The 23,061-nt window shown below is 38.6% G+C and overlaps 1 protein-coding gene across 1 annotated transcript in view; it reads right to left on the reverse strand.

Moving 5' to 3' along the window:
* Window positions 1–23,061, reverse strand: part of tex264a (testis expressed 264, ER-phagy receptor a) — a 64,965-nt gene that overhangs the window by 7,013 nt on the left and 34,891 nt on the right. The window contains exon 3 of the mRNA XM_027146611.2: window positions 1,420–1,591. Coding sequence (XP_027002412.1) covers window positions 1,420–1,591 — 172 coding nt within the window. The remainder of the gene's footprint in view (window positions 1–1,419; window positions 1,592–23,061) is intronic.

A 23,061-nucleotide genomic window follows, 5' to 3' on the forward strand; every position in this document is an offset into this window, starting at 1 on the left:
TGCAATACGGCCTACAAACATGGCCGCCATAGTCTACACTCCACAGAACACTCACTCCCAGTCCTCCAGCTACTGAAAGAACACACCGGTGTTCAATCAGCCACACTCACTCTCACAGACTTTAAAGGGCTCTCAACAGCTCAATGTGAAGTATATGCTCAGTTCACTTGTAGTTCTCAACATTAGCAAGCCTTTGGATTGTTTGTTTGATTACATGGTTTGACCTACTTCTGTATATATTTTCACAAGTTCTTGTCTAGCCGACAGCGTGGCGTTTGCTAATCGTCCGTCCTGTGTCTGTTATGACCTTGAACTTACCAGCCATTTGTTATGAAATTTGGCCGTAAAATTTGTTATAGACATATTAGCATTATTTAATGTGTAGAAATATTAGAACTGAAGGAAGAAGCAGTTATGAAACTGCATATTCTGACACATATTTTGTGACAAACCACATATCAAATTTAGAAATTTTGATATAAATAAAAATGTCAGTTTTAAACCACCATGGTAGATCAATTTGTGTTCATAAGTGCATGAATTTAAGGGTTAATTTTCGAATCCAATGCTGTTCAGTTGGAATTACAGAGAGACAAACAAGAGCTCTGCAATCTCCCAAATGAAGGCGTCTGATTCACAACCTGCACTTGTCAGCTCCAGCTAAGCATCTGTGATTGATAAGCCTCTAATTAAAAAACACACACATAGACACACACACAGACACAGACACAGACACAGACACAGACACACACACACACACTGCTTATCTGTTATGGAATGATTAAATGATGAGCATGTGAGTGTGTGCTGTGCAAAAAGTTATTGTCTGTATATGCAAAGTCCCAAATTTCCATCAATTTCACCTTTTTTACGTGACTAATTAACTGATATCCATATAGATACAGTATCCCAGTCTAGAACTTGCAAAGGGTAGACTCATAATGTAATGAGAGGACACAAACATTCTCAGACATACACACAGACACTGACACAGAAGTGTCACCTGACCCAGTACACAGTTTTTGACCTGCCCTGGAGTATTAAAAGTCACAGCTGTCTACTGAACCACTGACAGATTTAAAATGGCTTAAAGAAAGACCTTGAATGGTGCACAGCACTGGGCAGCCTGACAGAATATACACTATGAGCAAGAAAAGAACAAACAAGACTGGATGCATTACATTTGAGTCCTGCTAAAGCCTTTCAGTGTCAGTTTGTATCTAATACATGTCATACATGCTCATGCACATTGTTTGCTGCATACTTTCTTGTTTACGTGGCTCTTTACTTCGTCACAATGACACAATTACTTCATAATCTATCTGAATGTAAGCAACAGTATGATGTCATATCTGTCTTTCTCAGCAATGTCAAACTTTAGCACTGAGACACAGGTCCTGTGAGATTACAAAGTCATACCTGCGTGAGCGCCGTCTGCATCTTTGTCAGTCTCTGTTTCCTCTACACTCTCGGTTTGCTTCTCGAGGAGTTCAGGCACAAAAAAGCTGTCCTGGTTCTCTAATGGGCACATGTAGTGGATTAGTTCCCCTTTGCAGATCTCGATGAACGGGTATGCAGACAGGCCTCTTTCCTGGGGAGCACAGAGAGAAAGAAAGAACAAAATCAGATGTACTGCATGATTATAGAGAGTAAAAGTAGAGAGCTGTCATTCTAGCCAGATAGCGTGTACAGTGGAGCGAAATAGCGTGGCACAATATATTATAGAAAAGTGCCAGCAGAGCAGTACAAGATAATATCTGGACACCATGTAGTGCAAAGTAGCTGTAAAGCAACTAGAAAAGACAGAAGTATTTTAACTTCTCCTACAATGTTATATGAGACACCAAAAAAAAAAAAAGATAGTAACGTACAATCTGTATAATACTTTATAAGTTGACTCTTTCATTTGAAGGCCCAGTAATAAAGCCCTTTGCTTTTTACTTCATTAATATTCCTCCCCAGTTTACTGATCAAATCCATTGACCTTATGACAGCTCCACAGCTTTTTTACCAACTCCACAGACTTTGGACCAATTAAGGCTGCTTTAACAAAGCCACCTCATTAAGATGAAGACCACAAATAACAACAATAACACCATTCTGAGGAAGCAATGCCAAGCAGAGAGCTTTGCCTGGCTTGCGGCACAAACAAAATGATTTTAATAGGTATAGGTGTATGATCGCCTCATTACAATCAATGATCTTTGGATCGCCTCATTACAATCCCCTCCACATATTTAAATAAGGACATGGTGTCAAAAAGGACAAGTTCATTATATATCACTAGAGTGGTTAAGAAAAGTGAGCCAATGGGCTGAAAATTCTGGAGGTGATGCAAAAGCATGACATGACTATTAGTCAGGAATTAGGCTATAAGAAAGGGAATTCAGCTGACTGACACATTGTCGGTGTCGGGCAAAATTAAATGGGCAATGAAACGGTGGTGGAAGGGGGGGGGCAAAGGAAGAGAAAAACATCAGCTCCAGAAGCTGAGGATTTGGAAACAGAAAAGAGTCAGGTATCAGAGAATAAGGAGATAGACAAGAGATGTGAGAGATGTGAGAGATGTGTGTGTGTGGGGGGGGGCAAAGAACAGAGGTGAAACACTTTTCTTGCAGGGTGATTTACATAGCTCTCTATCTAGACATCTCACACCCAGTTATATCTGATTGATGGCTTTTAATCTAATTGTCTGTGAAAGAGCTATGTACTGAGCAACATGAACCACCTGGTAAAGGTAAAGCGTGCAGCCCCCAGGGTTCTGCATGTAAATGAGAGCACATCTTCTCCAAACAGGAGAGATAACGTGGGTGGTGGGAAAAAGAGAGAAGAGGGAGTGAGAGAGAGAGAGAGAGAGAGAGAGAGAGAGAGAGAGAGAGAGAGAGAGAGAGAGAGAGAGAGAGAAAGAGAGAAAGAGAGAGAGTACAGAAGCAGACAAAGACAATACATTGCATGCTCACGTCTCAACAGGAAAAGGTGTCAAAAACACAACAGGATGAGAGAGGAAAGAAAGAGGAGAAAGAAAGAGAGAATAGTAAGCATTTCTCCATTTCAGTCTTTTGCATTCATGGAAAAACAAAAAGCCCCTACAGTGACCTAGATAGTAAATGAATGGAGATCATCATGTTGATGAAAAAGCTTTAAGTCTGCGTTGCTCAGCTTAATCCAAGTTAATCAGGTCTTTCTGCATACTAGTGTGGCAGCTTTATTTAGACCACCATTGAAATAAATAATTGCACTGATCAAATCTTTGGATTTGCATTCGTACAGGTTAATCCGAGTTAATCACGTCTTCCTGCACATCATTTATATTAATGCCTCTCACACGTCAGTAAAGATCCATGTTGACTGTATATGCGAAAGCATGACGAACCACAACCCAATCGGCTTTGTTCCAGATCGTGAAACTGCCTGTAGATCCTAATTTATTCTTCTGCAACTTGAAGTTGGATAAGCAGCGCAGGATTTTCTAAGGTACAAGTTTATTTAGTATTCAGTATGAATGGATAACTCTCTGACAGAGAGACACTTCAGAGTTCACAGATGTCATGAAAATGCAACGGCTTTGAAAGATTAGCTGCAGAACACCGTAAATAATTACAATAAACCCAATTACCTACGGGTGCAAGAAGGGGAATTATATGAGGATTGGTATTGTCACTTTTATAATGAGCTCATTTTAAAAATAGAGCAGCACAACGTATTTATTTGCATCAGATTGATTAACACATCACTGAAGCACCGTGAGCAATATCTCACTTTCAAAGAGTAATTAACCTAAAGACTCTCAATGTATTTGTAATATACAGTAGATTATTATCTGTTCAAACACAGAAGGTAATGCAGTTACTAATAACATGAGTTATTTTACAAAATATACACACTTCTACACCCCTAGTGTAGTCACTCTTGATTCTTGCTGTAGTGCATATTTACTAATTCTCTCTCTCTCTCTCTCTCTCTCTCTCTCTCTCTCTCTCTCTCTCTCTCTCTCTCTCTCTCTCTCTCTCTCTCTCTCTCTCTCTCTCTCTCTCTCTCTCTCTCAGCAGCAGCAGCAGAGGACTGCTCGATATTGACAACCCAGGGATACGTGCGACTGAATGTACGATACCACTTTGAAACCATGAGTATAGATTTGGTTCGCAATTGCTATTATTAGTTTTGCACTCAAATTTCCATTATTGAACAATTTCTAACTTTAACAAGACAGATTTTGTGTTAAAACTAGAGTTGGTTACATAAGTCCACTTTTTTGACCATATAATACATGGTTATAAAAGGGAAATTCTTTCTAATCACACTCTACAGTGTTACTCAGATGAGGATAGATTTTCTTTTCAGTCTGATTCCTCTCAAGGTTTCTTCCTCATATCATCTTATCAGAGTTTTTCCTTGCCAACATCACCTCTGCCATTCTAGTTAGCGATATGTTTAAATGTAAAAGTTAGATTCTAGATATCTACCCATTTGTGCTTTGTCCATTGTTAAAAGTGCTATATAAATAAAACTGAATTGAATACAAGTGTATGCACTTGCTGTACTCTGGTGTATAAGGACATATACTTAATAGGAATATAATTTCATTTTGGTAAGGGTTCTATATTTATGGAACAGAACAATACCTTATAACCTTAGGTGGCATGAGTCTTATCGGTAAAGCTGATGTAATTATTTCTAATCTTACAAATTTATAATCTTTACTGACTTTGACAAATTACTTTTAATAATTTTATGATAAAAGGAAGTGCATTAAAAGACACTTAAAATGAGGAGAAATTGGAAACAAAGTGGTTTTCATCTTTGGGTCGTTAATATAATGATCTCCACTGCATTCACTTTATGGATTTGAAAGCCATCTTGAAAATGAATTTCACCTAAATCATCACGCACACTTCCGGTCAGTGAGCATTTGTGTGGCTGGAAGTGCTCCTGGATGAACAGTAATGTAGTCCAAATAATCTGAGTTGTTACTTTTTACAAATATTAAACTGATGTTAAGCCCTTGTTTGCTCCTAAAATAGGACCATTTTATATCTTGAAACTCTAGAGTATTCAGTAAGTGTATTGGAGCTTGTCTCTATTAACTTATGACTAGATATAATCCTGAGGAACTGGCTTATACACATACTGTTTAATATGTAAACTCACTGAGGACATTCTGACTGACAGGAGAGAAGGGAAAGCTTCACTTCTCACTGAGAGATGAACCTGATACAGTCAGGATTAAAACTCACAAATCTCCAAATGATAGAATCTAATTGTTGTTGCACCACTCGAAAGCCCATGGAATCTTTTTATAATACACAAGAATAAAGTTCAGAAAAGTCTGCATTACATGTACATTGTAAGTGAGCTTTCACTGTGCAGTTTATCCGATCCTTATAACAAACAAGCAGCTAAACATTAAATGTGCCAGTGTTGTCAGTACATGCAGAATTCTCAATACAAATAAATCATCTGTGCTTAGAAAATGGAAATAAATGAATATCTGCTTGATTAACCATGTCTGTTGTAAATGGATCTATGCTTCTGGCATGAGCGATTTTAATTACGCTAAGAGAATTCTTCATTTTCCTCATTGGCCTTCTCATTAGGACCTCATCCTTCTGTCATGGCTCCAGGCCACAAGTTAGCGAAGCCAAAGAGCATGACTCCACTTAGGCAGCACTGGGAGTGCAATCGGGATGTAATGAAACAGAGCCACAGGGTGGAGAGCAGGCAGGAGAAACTTGCTGTGCTCTTCACTTTATGCAGTGTTTATTATGGCATCTGGATTACTGTGCAGTTGTGGTCAGGGTGCAGGTACAAGTATTATACTTTAGCTCGGATTTTATTACTTCAAGGTGTAATAAAAGAAACAACCAGCTAAAAAAACAGCTTCCACAGTGTGCCTCCAGATAGGAAGAAAAGGACAAGAAAGAGACAGGAAGTACTAGCATGGGAACATGTTTTAGTAAAGCTAACATGGGGGAAAATGTGTTCATGTCATCAACCACATTGCAAGTCTAAAAAGATGGCAAACGAAAGTCTCTCAGGTGCAGAATGCAGACCGAAAAACATTATTAATTTAAACCATTAGTTCTATCTCATCTAGCTAGCATAAATGTTAGCAGGAACAACAGTGCAGGACAATTTACTTATATTTGCCTCCAATTAATGATGAATTAATGATTGGTTTTTAATTCAGTTAAATCCAATTCGATTTGTCTAGCGCTTATAACAATGTACATGTCCGCAAAACATCTTTACTGTAAGATAAAAATGGGCAAAATTAAAAAAAAATTTAATTTCTATTTATCACTAATGAGAAAGCCAGAGGTAATGATGAGAAGGAAAAACTCCCTGAGATAATATGGAAAAGAAACCATGAGTTGTACCAGACTCAGAAGGGAACCGATCTTCATCTGGGTGACACTATATAGTGTGAATATAAATCATTTGCTTTCCATAACTACAGTACAGACCAAAAGTTTGGACACACCTTCCAAAAGTTTGGACACACCACCTTTTTAACAGGACAATGACCCCAAACACACCTCCAGGCTGTGTAAGGGCTATTTGATCAGATGACCTGGCCTCCACAGTCACCGGACCTGAACCCAATCGAGATGGTTTGGGGTGAGCTGGACCGCAGAGTGAAGGCAAAAGGGCCAACAAGTGCTAAGCATCTCTGGGAACTCCTTCAAGACTGTTGGAAGACCATTTCAGGTGACGACCTCTTGAAGCTCATATTTTCAGTTGTTTCACACTTTTTTGTTATGTACGTATATAATTCCACATGCGTTAATTCATAGTTTTGATGCCTTCAGTGTGAATCTACAATTTTCATAGTCATGAATATAAAGAAAACTCTTTGAATGAGAAGGTTTGTCCAAACTTTTGGTCTGTACTGTATATATCGTCAAGTAGAATTGTGAGAAGAAGAGCCCTTTTTCATCTCAGAAAAGTGCACAAAGTAATGTGGGTTTTTTTTGTTCAGAAACAATATACTTGGATAAAGCTGTTATTTGTCACTCATGTAGTGTTATCTATAAACATTTTTCTCAACTAGCTAGCATTTGTTACAGCATTGGTTGCTGCTGTGTGTTGCGAACAATGAACTGCTTTTATGTTTAAGACGTTTATCAGGCTATTTATAGTGTGATATATTAAATGAATGTGAATGAATAAATAAAGAAATATGTTTCTTCTTTGCCTTGTTGGTGCTTTGCTTTTACCATTAATAATGGAAATGTCCAGAACACTGTTTAGTCTGTTTATTAGTGTAGCAATGTGCCTCCTGGTGGTCCAGGAACCTGTGCTCTTGTTGTCACTGCCCAGATTTGATTCCCAGGCAAGGATCAAATCCAGCCACTGGAAGAGTTCACTCCCAGTGTAAGTCCCAAGCCCAGATACAATAGGAGGGTTGCGTCAGGAAGGGCGTCCGGAATAAAACGTGTGCCAAATCAAATATGGACCAGATGATCCACAGTGATGACCTCGAAGAGTAGCCGAAGGAAGTACACTACACTTATGTCACATCATTTTATATGGTGTGAGATTTTTTTGTTAAAGTATTATTTAGTGAGTATGAGTTAAATGATCATGTATGGGATTGATATCTGATACTAGTAACTTATTTGTGATTTAAATGATCTTTACAGCCCTCAGCGGTCAGTGAACAGCTCAGTCATCCTTATCTTCCGTCTTCACCGGCCCAAATCTTCGACTGAAATTTCGAGACACTCATTTTATTCTTTTTTTTTAAAAATGTTCCCTGACATTTTTATATTCTGCTGATTTCTCACATTAGTCTACCTCTTTCTTTCACTTCTAGCATGTTTGCACATCCTTCTCACTGAGTGCAGTGTACACAGACTGATTCACAGGCATACATGGATGATTAAATGGTCTACCAGTAAACACATTCAGGCCACATGTGATTTTTTCCCCCCTTTGTGCCTGTGGCAATCACAGCTACTGGAGTCCTTCTCTGAGGATATATTTTTGTTGATCGCTTTCAGAATTTAAAGATAGTCCAAGCACCCAATTTTAATGAAAACTCTCACAGTGCAGCTTTAGTTAATATGCTGTGTTTGTGCCATGTTCCCATAGTGAAAATGTCAAATTTTAGGATATGAAAAAGTAAAAGAGTGTGAAAAATAAAAGAGAGGGAGTGTGGAGGCTGTTCCCGTAACCAATTCAAGTGGTTTGAAAAGCTGGTAATTACTATCTCATAGTTTGCTGTTTACCTCTCACTCAGACCTGATGGCATGAGTGTTGTTGCTGAAGCAGATCAAAACAAAACAAAACAAAAGAGAGGAATCAAGCAAACAGATGGAAAGAGTAAAAAGACAGTTTAAAGCTGCCATTTCTTTCTTCACCATCAGTGAATCTCCCAAAGGTAAATGCCTAGGAAAAATAACCACTATTATTCAAGTGCATCTATTGAGCACACATACAGTAATACACTTGTCAGTTTCATTCAATTTTATTTCAGTAGAACTTACAAAGCAGCTTTTTAAAAATCTGGATGTAGATTTAGATCCTTAATCAGAAAATCAGTGATGTGGTAGCTTAGTGGTTCTGGTGTTGGACTAATGAATGGAAGGTTGAGAGTTCAAATCCCAGGTCCAACAAGCTGCCCCTACTTGAGCAAAGCCCCTAACCAACAGTTGCTCAGTTGTATAAAATGAGATAAAACATGTGTCACTCTGGATAATTGCATCTGCCAAAATGCCATAAATGTAAATGTAAATAAATGACATGAAGAAACCTTAAAAAAAATCCTCTTCTGGCTGACACAGGATATTACAAATATAAATCATTACAATATAAAGGTGAATAGGAGTGAAAGCAATCCATCAAGTGAGTTAATTTTTCCTAAAAATTCCTAAATCCTGAAATGTGGACGAAGAAGAGCTATCCAGATATCAGGAGACTCGGGATTATTAATAGAACAATGAAGGTATTAAAAATTCACATTCTGATTGCATTCACAATACAAGGAGCCAAAGAGGTCAGTAGCAACACAAATCAGCATGCTGTAGCAACATAATACTATCAGAATGCTGTGGGGAAAAGACAAAATCATAAATCAATTTAACAGAAATTGGGTGGAGGAAAAGCAAAAAATACAGGCAAAAGAACAGCAGGCCAAAACGGGCCATTCTTTTTAATTAGCAACATGAGGAAACACAATTAAAATTTCCTTATAGGATAGAAAATAGTTTCTAAAGAGTGGTTTTGCAGCATCCAGAATAGGCATGGATAATTGGAAATTTCATTAAGAATCGACATGGAGGAGCATAGAATTTAGTAGAAAGCACTCTGAAAAAAATCACCCAAAAATTCATTTAAATGCCTTTATATGAGAGAGAGAGAGAGAGAGAGAGAGAGAGAGAGAGAGAGAGAGAGAGAGAGAGAGAGAGAGAGAGAGAGAGAGAGAGAGAGAAATTATCCTGGGGGATTTATAAGACGGAAGGATAGACAAAAAAGAGGTACAGATTAAAAAGAGAGATGAGTAAGGGGTGAGAGATTAACATAGTAAGTAGGAACAGAAAAGAAGAAAAAAATGAGATGTGTGTGTGTGTGTGTGTGTGTGTGTGTGTGTGTGTGTGTGTGTGTGTGTGTGTGTGTGTGAGTGAGTGTGTGTGAGAGAGAGAGAGAGAGAGAGAGAGAGAGAGAGAGAGAGAGAGAGAGAGAGAGAGAGAAGTGAAGGCCCCAAGAGACATGTCGTGACTATGTTCTTACTAGCAGCTGCTCCATGCCTGTGTCTGCCCCAAAACAGAAGGGGAGCAGAGCCAGGTAAGTGCCAGTAAGCCTTCAAGCCCTGTCTGAGCCACATTTTACATAATCCACACTTAATGCATCTTGATGACTCAGTATAATAGAGTGAAATAAGACTCACTGTCATATACCAGTTGGTCACAATATGTGATAGGAATATAGCATCAATTATTTTAATTAATAAGGGGCAGAGGTGGCACAATGGTTAAGGCTCAGGGTTACTGATCAGAAGAATGCCACAGATATAACAAGCTGCCACTGTGGGGCCCTTGAGTAAGACCCTTAACCCTCACCCTAACCAACTGGAATATGAAAAGATTTTTATATAGTGTTGTTGTTATTTTGGCTCCTCCCTGCTCAGGGTCGACACAGTCACACACAGCCATGTCCTATGCATAATAAAGTGTCAAATAAGTTCTTAATAAAACCTATGAAATCCTATGAAAATGTGGAAATTCACTAAAATAGCAAAAACAATTAAAACAACAACAACAACAACAACAACAACAACAGTGTAATAATTCATGGTTAAGTATGTAATGAAACAACTGGAGGAAAACAATTAACAGTGGGTGAAATAAATAGCTAATAATTCAAAAAGGCAAAGCTTGTCACAGTAGTAAGAAACTAGTAATAAAGTAGTTTAGTAGTTAAAGTTAGACTCCACATTTCTTTCATCCTTTCCTTAGACACACTGACCATATCAATGATTACACCGGATTTTTAAATGCATGTCATAGTGTAAGTGGTTACTATAGAAACAATAATGTATTAGAAGGATGTGTTAGTATAAACCTTTCAGCCAGCTCTACTATCCGATTAGCGCTCTTATATAGAATTAATCAAAACCTTCTAACCAATTAGAACTGAGTTTTAAGAGTGCTGTGGTTTAAGCAGTCACAGTAGAATAGGAAGTGAATATGTGGTAGAATAGGTGGGATGTGGTATATATCATATAGCCATCTTGTCAAACAATAATAAGATTAATGACATTGCAGTATCAGGAGTCCAATCCTATCTGCTAACTAACGAAGCTAACAGCAGAACAGTTAACACTCTCCTGCAACCATGTTCAGTAGCCTTAACATTTTGCACCAACAGGAGTTCACAAAAAATATTTCCTAGAGGAAGTTTAAACTTTTAGACAGGGTATACTCAGGCAACAGGACAACGTTGGAAAGAAGAAAATGTGTTACATGTGTGAATTTTAGTCAGTGAGAATAGTTCATTCATTCATTCATTTTCTACCTCTTATCCGAAATTCTTGGGTCACGGGGAGCCTGTGCCTATCTCAGGCGTCATCGGGCATCAAGGCAGGATACACCCTGGTCGGAGTGCCAACCCATGGCAGGGCACCCACACTCTCATTCACTCAACCTACCATGCATGTCTTTGGACTGGGGGAGGAAACCGGAGTACGCGGAGGAAACCCCCGAGGCACGGGGAGAACATGCAAAATCCACACACACACAAGGTGGAGGCGGGAATCGAACCCACAACCCCCGAGGTGTGAGGCAGAGGTGCTAACCACTAAGCCACCGTGCCCCCTGAGAATAGTTCATTCCAGAAAAAAAAATCTTAGCACAAATTCTCCCTGAAGTCTTTGACTTTCTTGAACTCTCTCTATCCTATATAAAAATGTGATCTCAGTGATCTTGACCATGGCCTATGTTATTTGTGCCAAACAGGTTGTTCTGAATGGCTAAAGTCTCTGAAATGTACCAAAAAAAAAACAAAAAAAAAAAAACAAGAAAAGCACCAGTGACAGACAGACAGACAGACAGACAGACAGACAGACAGACAGACAGACAGACAGACAGACAGATTTTGTTGAAAATGAGACTGAAGATGAATTCATTCCTAGAAAGATACAATGTTTTGTTATTCACATTCATGGTGTGATAAAATGATTAAGCTTGCTCTGTGACATTTTGAGCCAGATATTGGTGTCATAAATATAGAATGACTAAACAGTCCAAAAACATGTGGCACATCTGCTGAATGAAGGTCGACCATGACAATGAGCTCCAGCTCACTTGGAACAGCTACTGAAGGGCCACACATCACGGAGAGTCAGTAAATGGAGGGACAGAAAGATAGCAGAGAGGAGGAGAGGATGAAAAAAGAGCCATAAAAAGAATGAAAGGCAGAGATATGGGAAGGGATTGCAACAGGAGCATCTTAGCCACAAGAGCAAAACTTTTATCCTCCAGCCTCAGACACTATCTATTCATCCTCATTTCTACACAACGTCGCCGGCAACTGAAAAGATACCGTAGTCTATTCTTAGCCTGACCATTTTTCACTAGGATCCCCAGGCAAAGCGCGGACACGGGAATTAATACAAACACTCTTCATGGTGACAGTCGATGACAGTCCCACAAGCCCCGTCTCCCTAGCTTACACTCCCATATGCCGCTCTCGGCAGACACATGCACATGCTCATCACACTGAGATCTGTGAGAACAGCAGCAAACTCCATTTCTCACTTCCAGGAGTGTTCAATTGTGACTGTCCCTCACAGTCACTTGCTACACAGGAGTGATGTATTTTTAGCTTTCATCATCGCACCTTTATGTTGTGTCCATACGGGCATGTCCGAACTACTGGCGCACCTCCCGTAGGGTGACTCTTAACTGAAACAGCCTCACACAGAAGCCATGTGCTATAAATTGAACTGGACTAAATTATAGGAGTAGTGAAAGTACAGAACAGCATGTGATGAGATGGATGCATGTGTGCTAGTGGGCATGTGGATGTGGGTTTTTATGTGTTTGCAGTAAACAAAATACAGCATCATGAGGTATTAATGAGCAGTAATTGCAGATACTCAGTACCTGGCGCCTCATAAATCTAAAGTGACTAAAAAATAAAGAGGAGCTGATCGGAATCCATGCAAAACTAATTTCTATAACACTTGCATGCTTCTCTGATTCATCCGCAAAAAAACACATGGCACAGAAATATAAGCCAGATAAAGCCACTGCATAGCTCTTTCTGCTAAACAGATTGTTTTTATTCAATCAAATATGTTCATACTCTAAACAAAAGAGTCTGAACACTGTATTGAAAGTTCATTTGTACAGGAGGAGATGTCAAGAAAATGTCCTTTGGTTCGAACTAAAGTGATCTAAGTAAAGCTTTCTTTCAAACAACACCACACTAGCAGACGAGCATGAGGCAAACATAATTCTAACTAGCTAGAAAACTAAACCAGCTAGCAAACATTCTAGCATTCTAATGAAACATGATTCCTTGTCAAAACAGCATTTAATGTATTTTTAATTTACAAGTGTTAAAATCAATCTTCTCTTTTCTTTACAGCTTTTTTTTTCTTTCAAGAGACCTGCTAGCTCAACATCTATCCTCATACATGCCACAGAACATTCTAGACTCCAACACTTTTAGATAATTGACTGCAGTGTTTGCTACCTGAGCTAAGCTGTCTGCTGACATTACTTCCGGTATTCATGTTGTAATGATAGTTTTAGCATTGTTTGTTTTGCACTGTTTGTAGGTGTTGATCTGCAGCCAAATAATAATAATAATAATAATAATAATAATAATAATACCTCTTCACAACCTAAATTCTATCGTTCTGTTTGAAATTATGGGACAGAACAGCAGCAAGAGGAAATGTTAACCATCTTATAAACAAAGAATATGTGTTGGAATCATGTCTTTCCATGTTTTCCCAGAACCACTTCCGTGTTCCAGATCTGTACAAATGCAGGCATGTGGACAGATATATACATATACTGTTTGTTACCTGTATTTTAAAATCTTGATCTGGGTAATAACATAATAATAATAATAATAAAAATTTATTAGAGCATTCTACGTAAAACATGATATCATCATGAACGAGTTCTCAAAGTAATACTATATTTTATTTATTAAAAAATAGCAGACTTGATCAGGACACTGTCTGTATGCTTCTTTTTATTATTAATTCATTCTTGTTTTCAACTAAGACAATATAAACTCTTCTTGTTTCCCTCTTCAGAGAAACAACAATAACTTTAGATGTGACTCTGAACAACTAAAGATTTTTGAACATTTTATTAATTAGAAGATATTGTTCATTAATATGGTGTGGGTGCAAAGGCACATGACTGAATATCTCTGTGATGTCATAATATATGCACCAGAAATGCCCACATACTACAAAAAAGTTAAATAAAAGAAAATTCTTACCACTGTTTGACCTGTGTTCATGGAATAAATCAATATTCTGGTTAAAGCTAGACTAAGTAAATATTCAATATACTTTTAATATAAAAAAATGCATAAATTAACCTCAGAACACTGGCAAGAAGCAGGAGTCCATCATGGATTGCAGGGCACCATGCTCACACTCTCACACACACAGACACACGCACACGTACACAACACACGCACGCACACACGTACACAACACATGCACGCACACACACAGACACACACACACGTACACAACACGCGCACGCACACACGCGCGCACACACACTTGCACACACACACGCGCACACACACATGCGCACACACACATGCGCACACACACACGCGCACACACACACACGCGCACGCGCACACACGCTCACACACAGTCCTTCATACCTCGGGGCAATTTACCTGGAGGGATCTTACACAGAATAGAACAGGAAAGACTCCGCACAGACAGTAACCAAAGCTCCGGTTCAAACTGGGGACTGTGGAGCTCTGAGGCAGCAACACATATTATATACTTTTAGGACAAAGAGGACAAGAAATAAATATAATGTACACTAACAAAAAGTTTTGTAGGTTATATTTATATGTATAGCCTTCGGTTCTTTTCAGAATATCAGCTTTAGTTTGTGTTGCTTCTCAGAAGTCCTTTTATTTAAAATGCAAACGTACGGTATAAGAAACAATTTTTAAATGGTAAAAAGCTAAAATATTTATTCATCTGTTTCGAAGCTTTTTAGCACAATTGCACAGTTGTTGACTGTAAGCTAAAGGCTTAATGGGTTTACCCTCCAGGTGCCTTTAATAAAGCACTCATTACAATCCAATTAGGATCTGATGCTTGCCAGTCCTTAACTACAAGCATCCTGGTGTTTGGTGGACTGAGTACACTATTGTATGTAACCCAATTTTTGTCCCTGGTATTAGGTGTTATTTTCTAATTGCTTACACCTCAAAAATAGGAAAATTGTTATTAATAAGGTGCTTAAAGGCTGCCCACTCCGTATCTTCAGTTCTGACAAATAGTTTTATAGTGCGGTCTGCAGTGCATCCAATTTGATGTTCAATGGTGATATCAGCACTTTTTCAGGAGTCCACTAATCACTCCCACTTGACAATGTTTCTCACTACAGCATACAGTCTGCTTTGTTCAGTCACAGCTTTGTCCAGTAACAGTGTGCCTTGGTGTCTTTGCGGTCTCAAAGACAAAGATAGCAGGGAAACCTGGTAAAACATTATTGGAGACTAAGTAGGAATACCAACATTCCTGTCTCTTATGACCTCCATACTCAATGGTTCAAGGTGTCCAGAAAGGATGGGGAAAATTTATATTTTACCCATAATTACTAACTTTAGGTGAGCTAAAATACATTTTTATACTTTTGTAGTACAAACAAAAAGCAAAAGCATTTACTACCCAGAAGGAAATAAATAAATAGATATGTGTTATAGTTCACTGGATTATTGTATCATTCTGTTTCGTCTGTACTACTAACTAGTGCCTAATAAAATAAACAAATGTCCAGGTTTTCAGAAACTTCTGACTGGGAGTGCAGGACAATGGTTGTGCTGTTCATTAGCTCTATTTACATCACATATAAAACTGTCTCTCGTTCCTTATGCACACATGTTGATCTCTCAGCGCCACTGCTGTGAGACCCTGAGTGCATGTATCTCTCTTTCTGTGATATCTATGAAGTTGTTCTTCATTTTGCTCAGACTTGCCATGCTTGCTTGGGTTTACCATTCTGTCAGGTGATTAGGTTGTTTTTCTGGATTTGTTTCTTCACCACACTTCATCAGATGACCTTTACTAACGATCCCATCCAAGTGTCATTTCAAACCATTTATTTATATAAATAAATAATGATTTCAACATATTTATTAAAAAAAGCTCTAAATATAGATATATGAATATGTATCAATATGCAAATTAGGCAATGTCTGTGTCCTACTGTCCTACTGCTCTCTTCCATACTGAGAGCAATACAGATGCGGACATGAGAGGAATTTCAGTAACAATGAACAGATTTAAATTTACTTAAATGTTTAGCAAAACCTGTCCAATTATAACAGTCACAAATTTTCTATTATGACACAATCTAGCATGAGATCTCTAGCTCAACATTCAGGTTTGGTTGAAAGGTTCCCGGGGACGTCAGCAACCTTTAATTCACATAGTGTTCACAGTTGATCCAAATCTGTGGAGCATGTTATGTGATGTCACTAACTTCACTATTGTATGCACATAAACCAGTTTTTTTCACATTTTTACCCAAACAGCAGCCATGTTCAGCTCTTCAGTCCATCTGTCCTTTAGCACCATTCACACCATCACACTGCCCGCTGCTGCCTCATTAAAAGCCCCAGTGCTGTTATTATACAGAATACTGGCTTCACAAGTACAAAATTACAACAGTTGTAAAAAATAGTTGTAAGTGTTGTTTTAGTGACGACATCAATAGTGAAAGTGGGATCAAAAACAATATAAATAAAACAATATAATTTTTTTGCAAAGCCTTAAGAAGAGCCTTAAGAAGAGCTCTCGCCCATCCGCCCACCCCACAGCAGCGTTTTCTGTCACAAACATAGCTCTATAAATAGGCTACAATGCAAAAGCCTAATAAGTAAACCAAAAAATATGCACTTTTATTCACTGATTCAGATGTGATGTAATGGCTGAATGCGACCCCTCTGCACCTGCGTTGTGTTTAAGCTCTGTCCATCATCTCCTGGAGCAGAGTGGTACGAGAGAGCAGCACAAAGTCTGTACTTAGTGTCCTTTAGGCTGACAAGCCTCCTAATCAGCTCTAAACAGCACTGTTCCTACACTAATGACTGTGATTTTGGGAGAGAAAAACAGACACCCTCAGCCATCCGATAAACAAGTGGAACGTGCAAAGAAGCACAGGGAGAAAAATAATCTCTTACATAATTGTGTCTATGTGTTCGTGACTTTGGTGAGGATTTTTTTTTAATAAATATAAGCCTAAAAACTTTTGTATCTTGAACAATGTCAAGCATATTTACTGCAAACAGATTAGACACTATTATTTTGCACTCAACTAATACATGATCAGCACTGAAGATGGATAAATGCTAAAGTAAGACAATGTCAAAAAATGAGATAAGATGAACAGTTCCGTTTCAAGTGTATGGATGGAAGAAATAATCTTTTTTTTAAGGATTGAATTCTTAAATAAATGTCTGCTTTAACACAATTTGCTCTGTATGTGGACAATACAGGGATAGCTCTAGTGCACTAATCAACGGACATGTTTTGATTGTACAAGTTATATAAATGTTCGTGGAATTAATCAGTACTGAGGAGGTCCATGGACAGGGGTCTCTTTCTACAAAATGCGTGATATGCACCGACTAATAAAGTGGGCAGTGTAAACAACCTTTACTTTTAGTGACGACATCAATAGTGAAAGTGGGATCAATCGAGTTTGAGCTGCCACAGCTACCTCTGTTCTGTATTAACATTTATGTGGTAAATTAGAGCAACTTGTTCTTAATGTTTCTATATAAAGTCACATGCTCACAAATTGCTCATCACCTTGGGGCACACTGTAGGGCCTGTACAGAGCTTTGTAAGCGTAGGACAGGTTGGTGTATGTCCAAAAGTATGTAGACAGAATGCATGCTTGGGGCAAATCCTTTGCAGGCGGAGACTGTCTGAAGTCTGAGTTTGAGTCTGTCTGAGTTTCATCCCTTCAGATGCTTTGTCAGGTCTTTATTACAGCTGTCTTTAGTTGCTGCTAAAGAGAGCTGCTGGTTCTTTCTGCCTTCAGATTAGTCAGTAAGTGTAAAGCATGCTTGTGTTGAGTTCAGGCGGACTGCCTTGGCTATTTAAGAACATTCCATTTCTTTGTATCTATTAGCTCTTGGGTTGCTTTTAAGAAATGTTTTAAGTCGTTGCCCATCTGTACTGTGATACCTCTTGGTTTCATACAAAGAGTCTTGTTCTGGTCAGGGCTTTTTCAGATGGTTTTTTTTTATTACCAATGGTTTGCATTTGGAAGTAAAACCTTGTATTCACATTCATCATATCATCTCTTGATTGCAGAATTTGACTATGACACTCCTACTGTCTTGATAAAGTTCTTGACTTGGCTAAATGCTCAAAGAATTTTTCTTCACCAAGGAAAGAATTTTGCAATAATCCACTTTAGTTTTCTTCTGTGGTCTTCTGAGGTTTGTTTTGATTTTTTTAAGCTTAATAATGGCCACCTGCATTTATTCACATTTCAAATCTTTGCAATGGAAAATTCAAATGCACCGTGGTCTCTCTCTCTCTCTCTCTCTCTCTCTCTCTCTCTCTCGAATGTTTAGTATTTACAGGAAAGCAATAATGAGCCTCTGTAGGTACTCCCTGTCTCTATCCTTATACCATAGAAGCTGCAGTCTTGTGCTTGTCCATGTATCCCCAGAGAGAGACACTCACACACATACAACAAACAAAAAAATTTGTGGGGATCATTGCACCACTGTAACCTGCTGCCTTCCCCAATTATTTTATTGGGAGCAACTGTTGGCTTGAGAGATATATTGGTGCACTTGATATATTATAATTATCTTCAATACAAATACTTCCAGAGCCACATAATAACTACTAACTGACTTAAATAAAAACAACTCAAAAAAAAAAAAGGAAAAGACAGAGACAGAGAATAGGGACAAGGCATAAGGTGATGAGTTATAGACTAAAAGCTGCTTGTTGTGTTTGGTCCTCTAGGCAGTGGGGCTTAACTGAGCTGGTTGCCAGGGCAACTGTCTCCACCAAGCATCTTCTCTCTTTTCCATGGAGACAGGATATTTTGATAATTGAAGGAGTGGAAAAGAGTGAGAGCAAGAGCGTTCTCGACACCTCCCAGAAAAAAATAACTAAATGTAATGCTTATATAGGTCTACATTTACACTGATGACCGATGTTCATTAAAGTTTAACAGCAGTAACTGCGTGTTTAGTAGGCAGCCTGATTAGGGTTTGTGATCAACTAGGCTTACTGTGCATGATCTGTTTGGTTCCAAGAGCATACAAACACTTTGCTTAATTTTAAGTGAAATTATGCTTCACAACCAATCAGAAATGCAAGCCCGGTTTATTAGTGTAAAGAAAGACGGTGCTAATTGGCCAAAGTTTTTCATTCCAATGTAAAAACACAACCCAAGCATTAATCCACTTATCAAGCTTTATCAGATGTTTTTGTTTACATCAATTATTTTTGGGAAAACAGTTAATTGTGTTCATAGTAAATTGGAATTACTGTCAGCTAAAGTTCTACATAAAGAATAATCTATTTTCAGCCAGGTCAGCCTAAAGATTTTGATATCTGGCAATAAATGATGGAGCAATGGGTTGTGCATTTTGTAGATTGACAGTGTCTGGTCTGAAAGTGGGAATAATGAGACATTATGACATGAATGACTGCTAGTACAAGCACAAGAAAATACAAGTAGGAATGACTGTTTTCAATGTCAAAATAAATCAATTGTAAAATATAATTAAACATGAAATAGCTCAGATTAATTTATTTGCAGTTATGTTCCACCAAATCTGCATAAGATGTGTGATGCATTTTATTTATGCCAAGCAGCAACTGCTCGTCCCTTCAAATCAACCTCATTCTGTGAGCAGTGGCAGAAAAACAACATCACAGGCAGCTTCTTGAGCTCTGTGATAAGACAAGTCCATCTGTGATTATCACCATGCAGTCCATATCGTCACTCCACTACGTTCAAACCCACCGCTGGAACAGACTTCACACTCCGACCACAGCAAACCAGATGAAGGATGCTTTTGATCCGTGCCCATGAAGCAGTTTTTGCAATATACTCATTAATATATTTTCTCAAATCTCTCTGAACAGGCCTACATATCTTACTCAGTTCTAACTGCTTGATCTGCACTGAGCAATTTATATAGTATCTCAAAACTCCAGATTGTAGTGTGTGACACAACTGCAAACAGTGCTAAGTAATGGGTCTAGACAATAGCAATGGGGTGTGTGTTTCTGTATGTGTGTGTGTGTGCCTGTTATAGAACACAAGACTTCTGAATGACAGATATCAGACATGTGTGAATTACTGCTGCCTTTTTGCGGTCTTGTTTATGCCAAGCAGTGACTGGTAGAAGTTCCAGACAGAGCTGTCCAATCTAGCTGAGAGACAGGATCAAACTGGATGTACGAGTCAAAGAGCTTAAATTGACAGGCCAGTGCTGCTTGGTGTTTTATTGCTTAACTTTGCCATCACATTTTCACACCTGCTCCCTGTAGTTCCATCTCTTTGCTCTCAACCTTTATAGTCTCGCAACTACCCTGAATTCCCTTCTTTCACTTTGCTGTCTTTTTACTTCTTCAACTAAAATTCACTGCTTATATGCCTTATATCTTAGGAAATTTACTGGACTATTAATGTTGTCTTCGCTGAGCAATTAGTCATAAAAAAGGGTTCTAGTGCTATTTGAGCAAATGTAAGAACCATCCACCTGTTTTCTGTCCCACTTATCCTACACAATATCACACACTCACATACCCCTTCATACAATATGGACAATTTAGAGATACCATGCAGCTAGAGATACTTTACAGAGCATGTCTTTGAACTGGGGAAGGAAACCAGTATACCAAGAGGTAACCCCTGAAGCATGGGGAATAGATGCAAACTACAGTACACACACGCGCACACACATCTATCTATCTATCTATCTATCTATCTATCTATCTATCTATCTATCTATCTATCTATCTATCTATCTGCTGTATTCAACTCAAAAGAGTTGCAAACTTGGGAAAAAATCTGCATGCATCACTGTTTGTCTTTCTGCAACAATTTGTTCAGCTAACTGCATGGAGTAAGGTATCTACCTTCACAAAAAAGTGAATGGTATAGTCAGCGTTATTAATTAAGTGTGTACGTTGAATGATCTAAAGCAAATACGGTTCTACAGTGGTATCCATCCGTCCATCCATTCTCTATAATGCTTATCCTACTGGGTCGCAAGGACCCTGGCATGGTACACCTTAGACAGAATGGGGAATGTCCATCAAAGGGCATAAACACACACACCCTCACACAACCATTCACAAACTATGAGCAATTTAGAGACACCAATCAGTCTATAAAGCAAGTCTTTGGACTGGGGGAGGAAATCAAATACACAGGATACCCAGTGGAATCCCCTTTTATATAGATCTATAATGATTAAGCCACAACAATATACTTTCTGTATAAACGTCCACTTTTTGAATCTGTTCATGTCCTCTGGTCACTGTGGGAGTCATAATACTGTCAGACAATCAGAAAGCCATAAACATCATCATAAAAACCACCAATCGATTTCACTTAACTTATTCCACCATCATTTTAATTTATCTTCTGTAATCACTATTGATTCTCTGTCCTCCACTGAGAGTGTGTGTGAATCCATTTCTGACATACTTCACACATTACCTTCCTCCAGCTCGCCATAATCCCAGAGAGGCTGGAGTTATTATGTGCGGATGGTTGGAGAAGTGTAGGCTGAATAGGGCAGTTTTATGTCCTGGGCTCCCTTCTGTTAGTCCAGGAAAGAAACATAAACAGAGAGAGAGGGAGAGAGAGAGGGAGAGAGAGAGAGAGAGAGAGAGAGAGAGGGAGAGAGAGAGAGAGCGAGAGAGAAAGAGAGAGAGAGAGGGGGAGAGGGGGAGATTTTCCATACACGACTGCAGGAGAGGGCCTGGTCATATGTCAGTTTGACTGGCTTCCCACTGCTCATGTCAATCACTTTTCCTGCAGCCGAATTGAGCTTTCTGTGTCAAAACACCACTTCCAATCTTGTGAGTAACAAAAAAAAAGTATGTGAGTGCATTACCACTGTCTGAGCTCAGTCCTTCGCTTACTAATAAGTTGGGAGATGAAGAAAAAAAGAAGGGCTTTGCAGGCCTCTGCACACTTACAGGAATACAGGTGGAGAAAAGGAAACGGCGTCATCCTAATTGCACTTATTCACTTTTATTTCCCTTTTTTTTCGCCTCTCTGGATAACTAAGAAGCTGGTGGGTTTCATTAAATGAATTCTTTCAGAGTTTATTGGTGTCTGAGCACAAAAGGTGGATCACTAATGACGTATGTGTGCGTGTCCGTGTGTGTGGGTGTGTTTGAGTGTGAGTGTGTGTGTGTGTGTGTGAGAGAGAGAGAGAGAGACACATCAGAGGAATTTTTAGGTACGCCATCATTCAGTGCAGTTTTCACTTACCAGTTTAGAGTTTTATACATAAAAAAACACCATTTTGAGCGGTACAAGACATTAACTACAAACTTATCACCATCACCCCCACCATCTCCAAAGCATTATTCACTGCACACTGGCTCGCCTTAACATTCACTACTCTCAGGTTTCTTTTCACCATGAGAGGGTTAAGTTATAAATGCACGCCTAAGGATACCTTTAACCACTGTCAATAGCAGCAAATCCAACAATGGTCTACTGCTGTGGAAAAGCACATCTCTTTACTTTAATATTCTATTATAGTCTGTGCGGAGCCAGGAGGGACATGTGAATATCCTATTCGTCACAGGAACAAAGAAAACTTCTCTTCCTTTGCCCAATGTGCAAGAATTCAATAGCATGCTGAATCAAAAGCTTCCTTTTGAGCACTGCACCAAAGGATCTCAATGGCATTAAAAAGGTCTCAACCGTGACACATTATAACTGATAGAATATTAAATGTAAATATTCACTTATTGCCACAAAGTCAGGGGGAGTAAAGCCTTAAAAGTTTTTTGTAGTTGAGGTAAAATCACAAAAATCACAAAAAAAACAAAAACTAAACTAAACAATATGAATGTTTTGGAAAAATTGCATTAGTTCAAATTTTTACTTTTGCATGATGTTAAAATTATACCACAGCACTGTTCATATCGGGCAGGTGTTGAATTTTTTGCATTGTAACAGTAATAGCAATAAAAAAAGTTGCTTGTTTAAATATGTTTCTGTTTCTATAGTAAGACAGTGGTCTTATAGAAAAATAATCCAAATCCATTATTGTTTTCCAAATCTGCTCCATCATGACAATGCCTTTGTGCACAAGGCAAGT

The sequence above is a fragment of the Tachysurus fulvidraco genome, chromosome 5 (genome assembly GCF_022655615.1).
Source record: "Tachysurus fulvidraco isolate hzauxx_2018 chromosome 5, HZAU_PFXX_2.0, whole genome shotgun sequence".
NCBI classification, from domain to species: domain Eukaryota; kingdom Metazoa; phylum Chordata; class Actinopteri; order Siluriformes; family Bagridae; genus Tachysurus; species Tachysurus fulvidraco.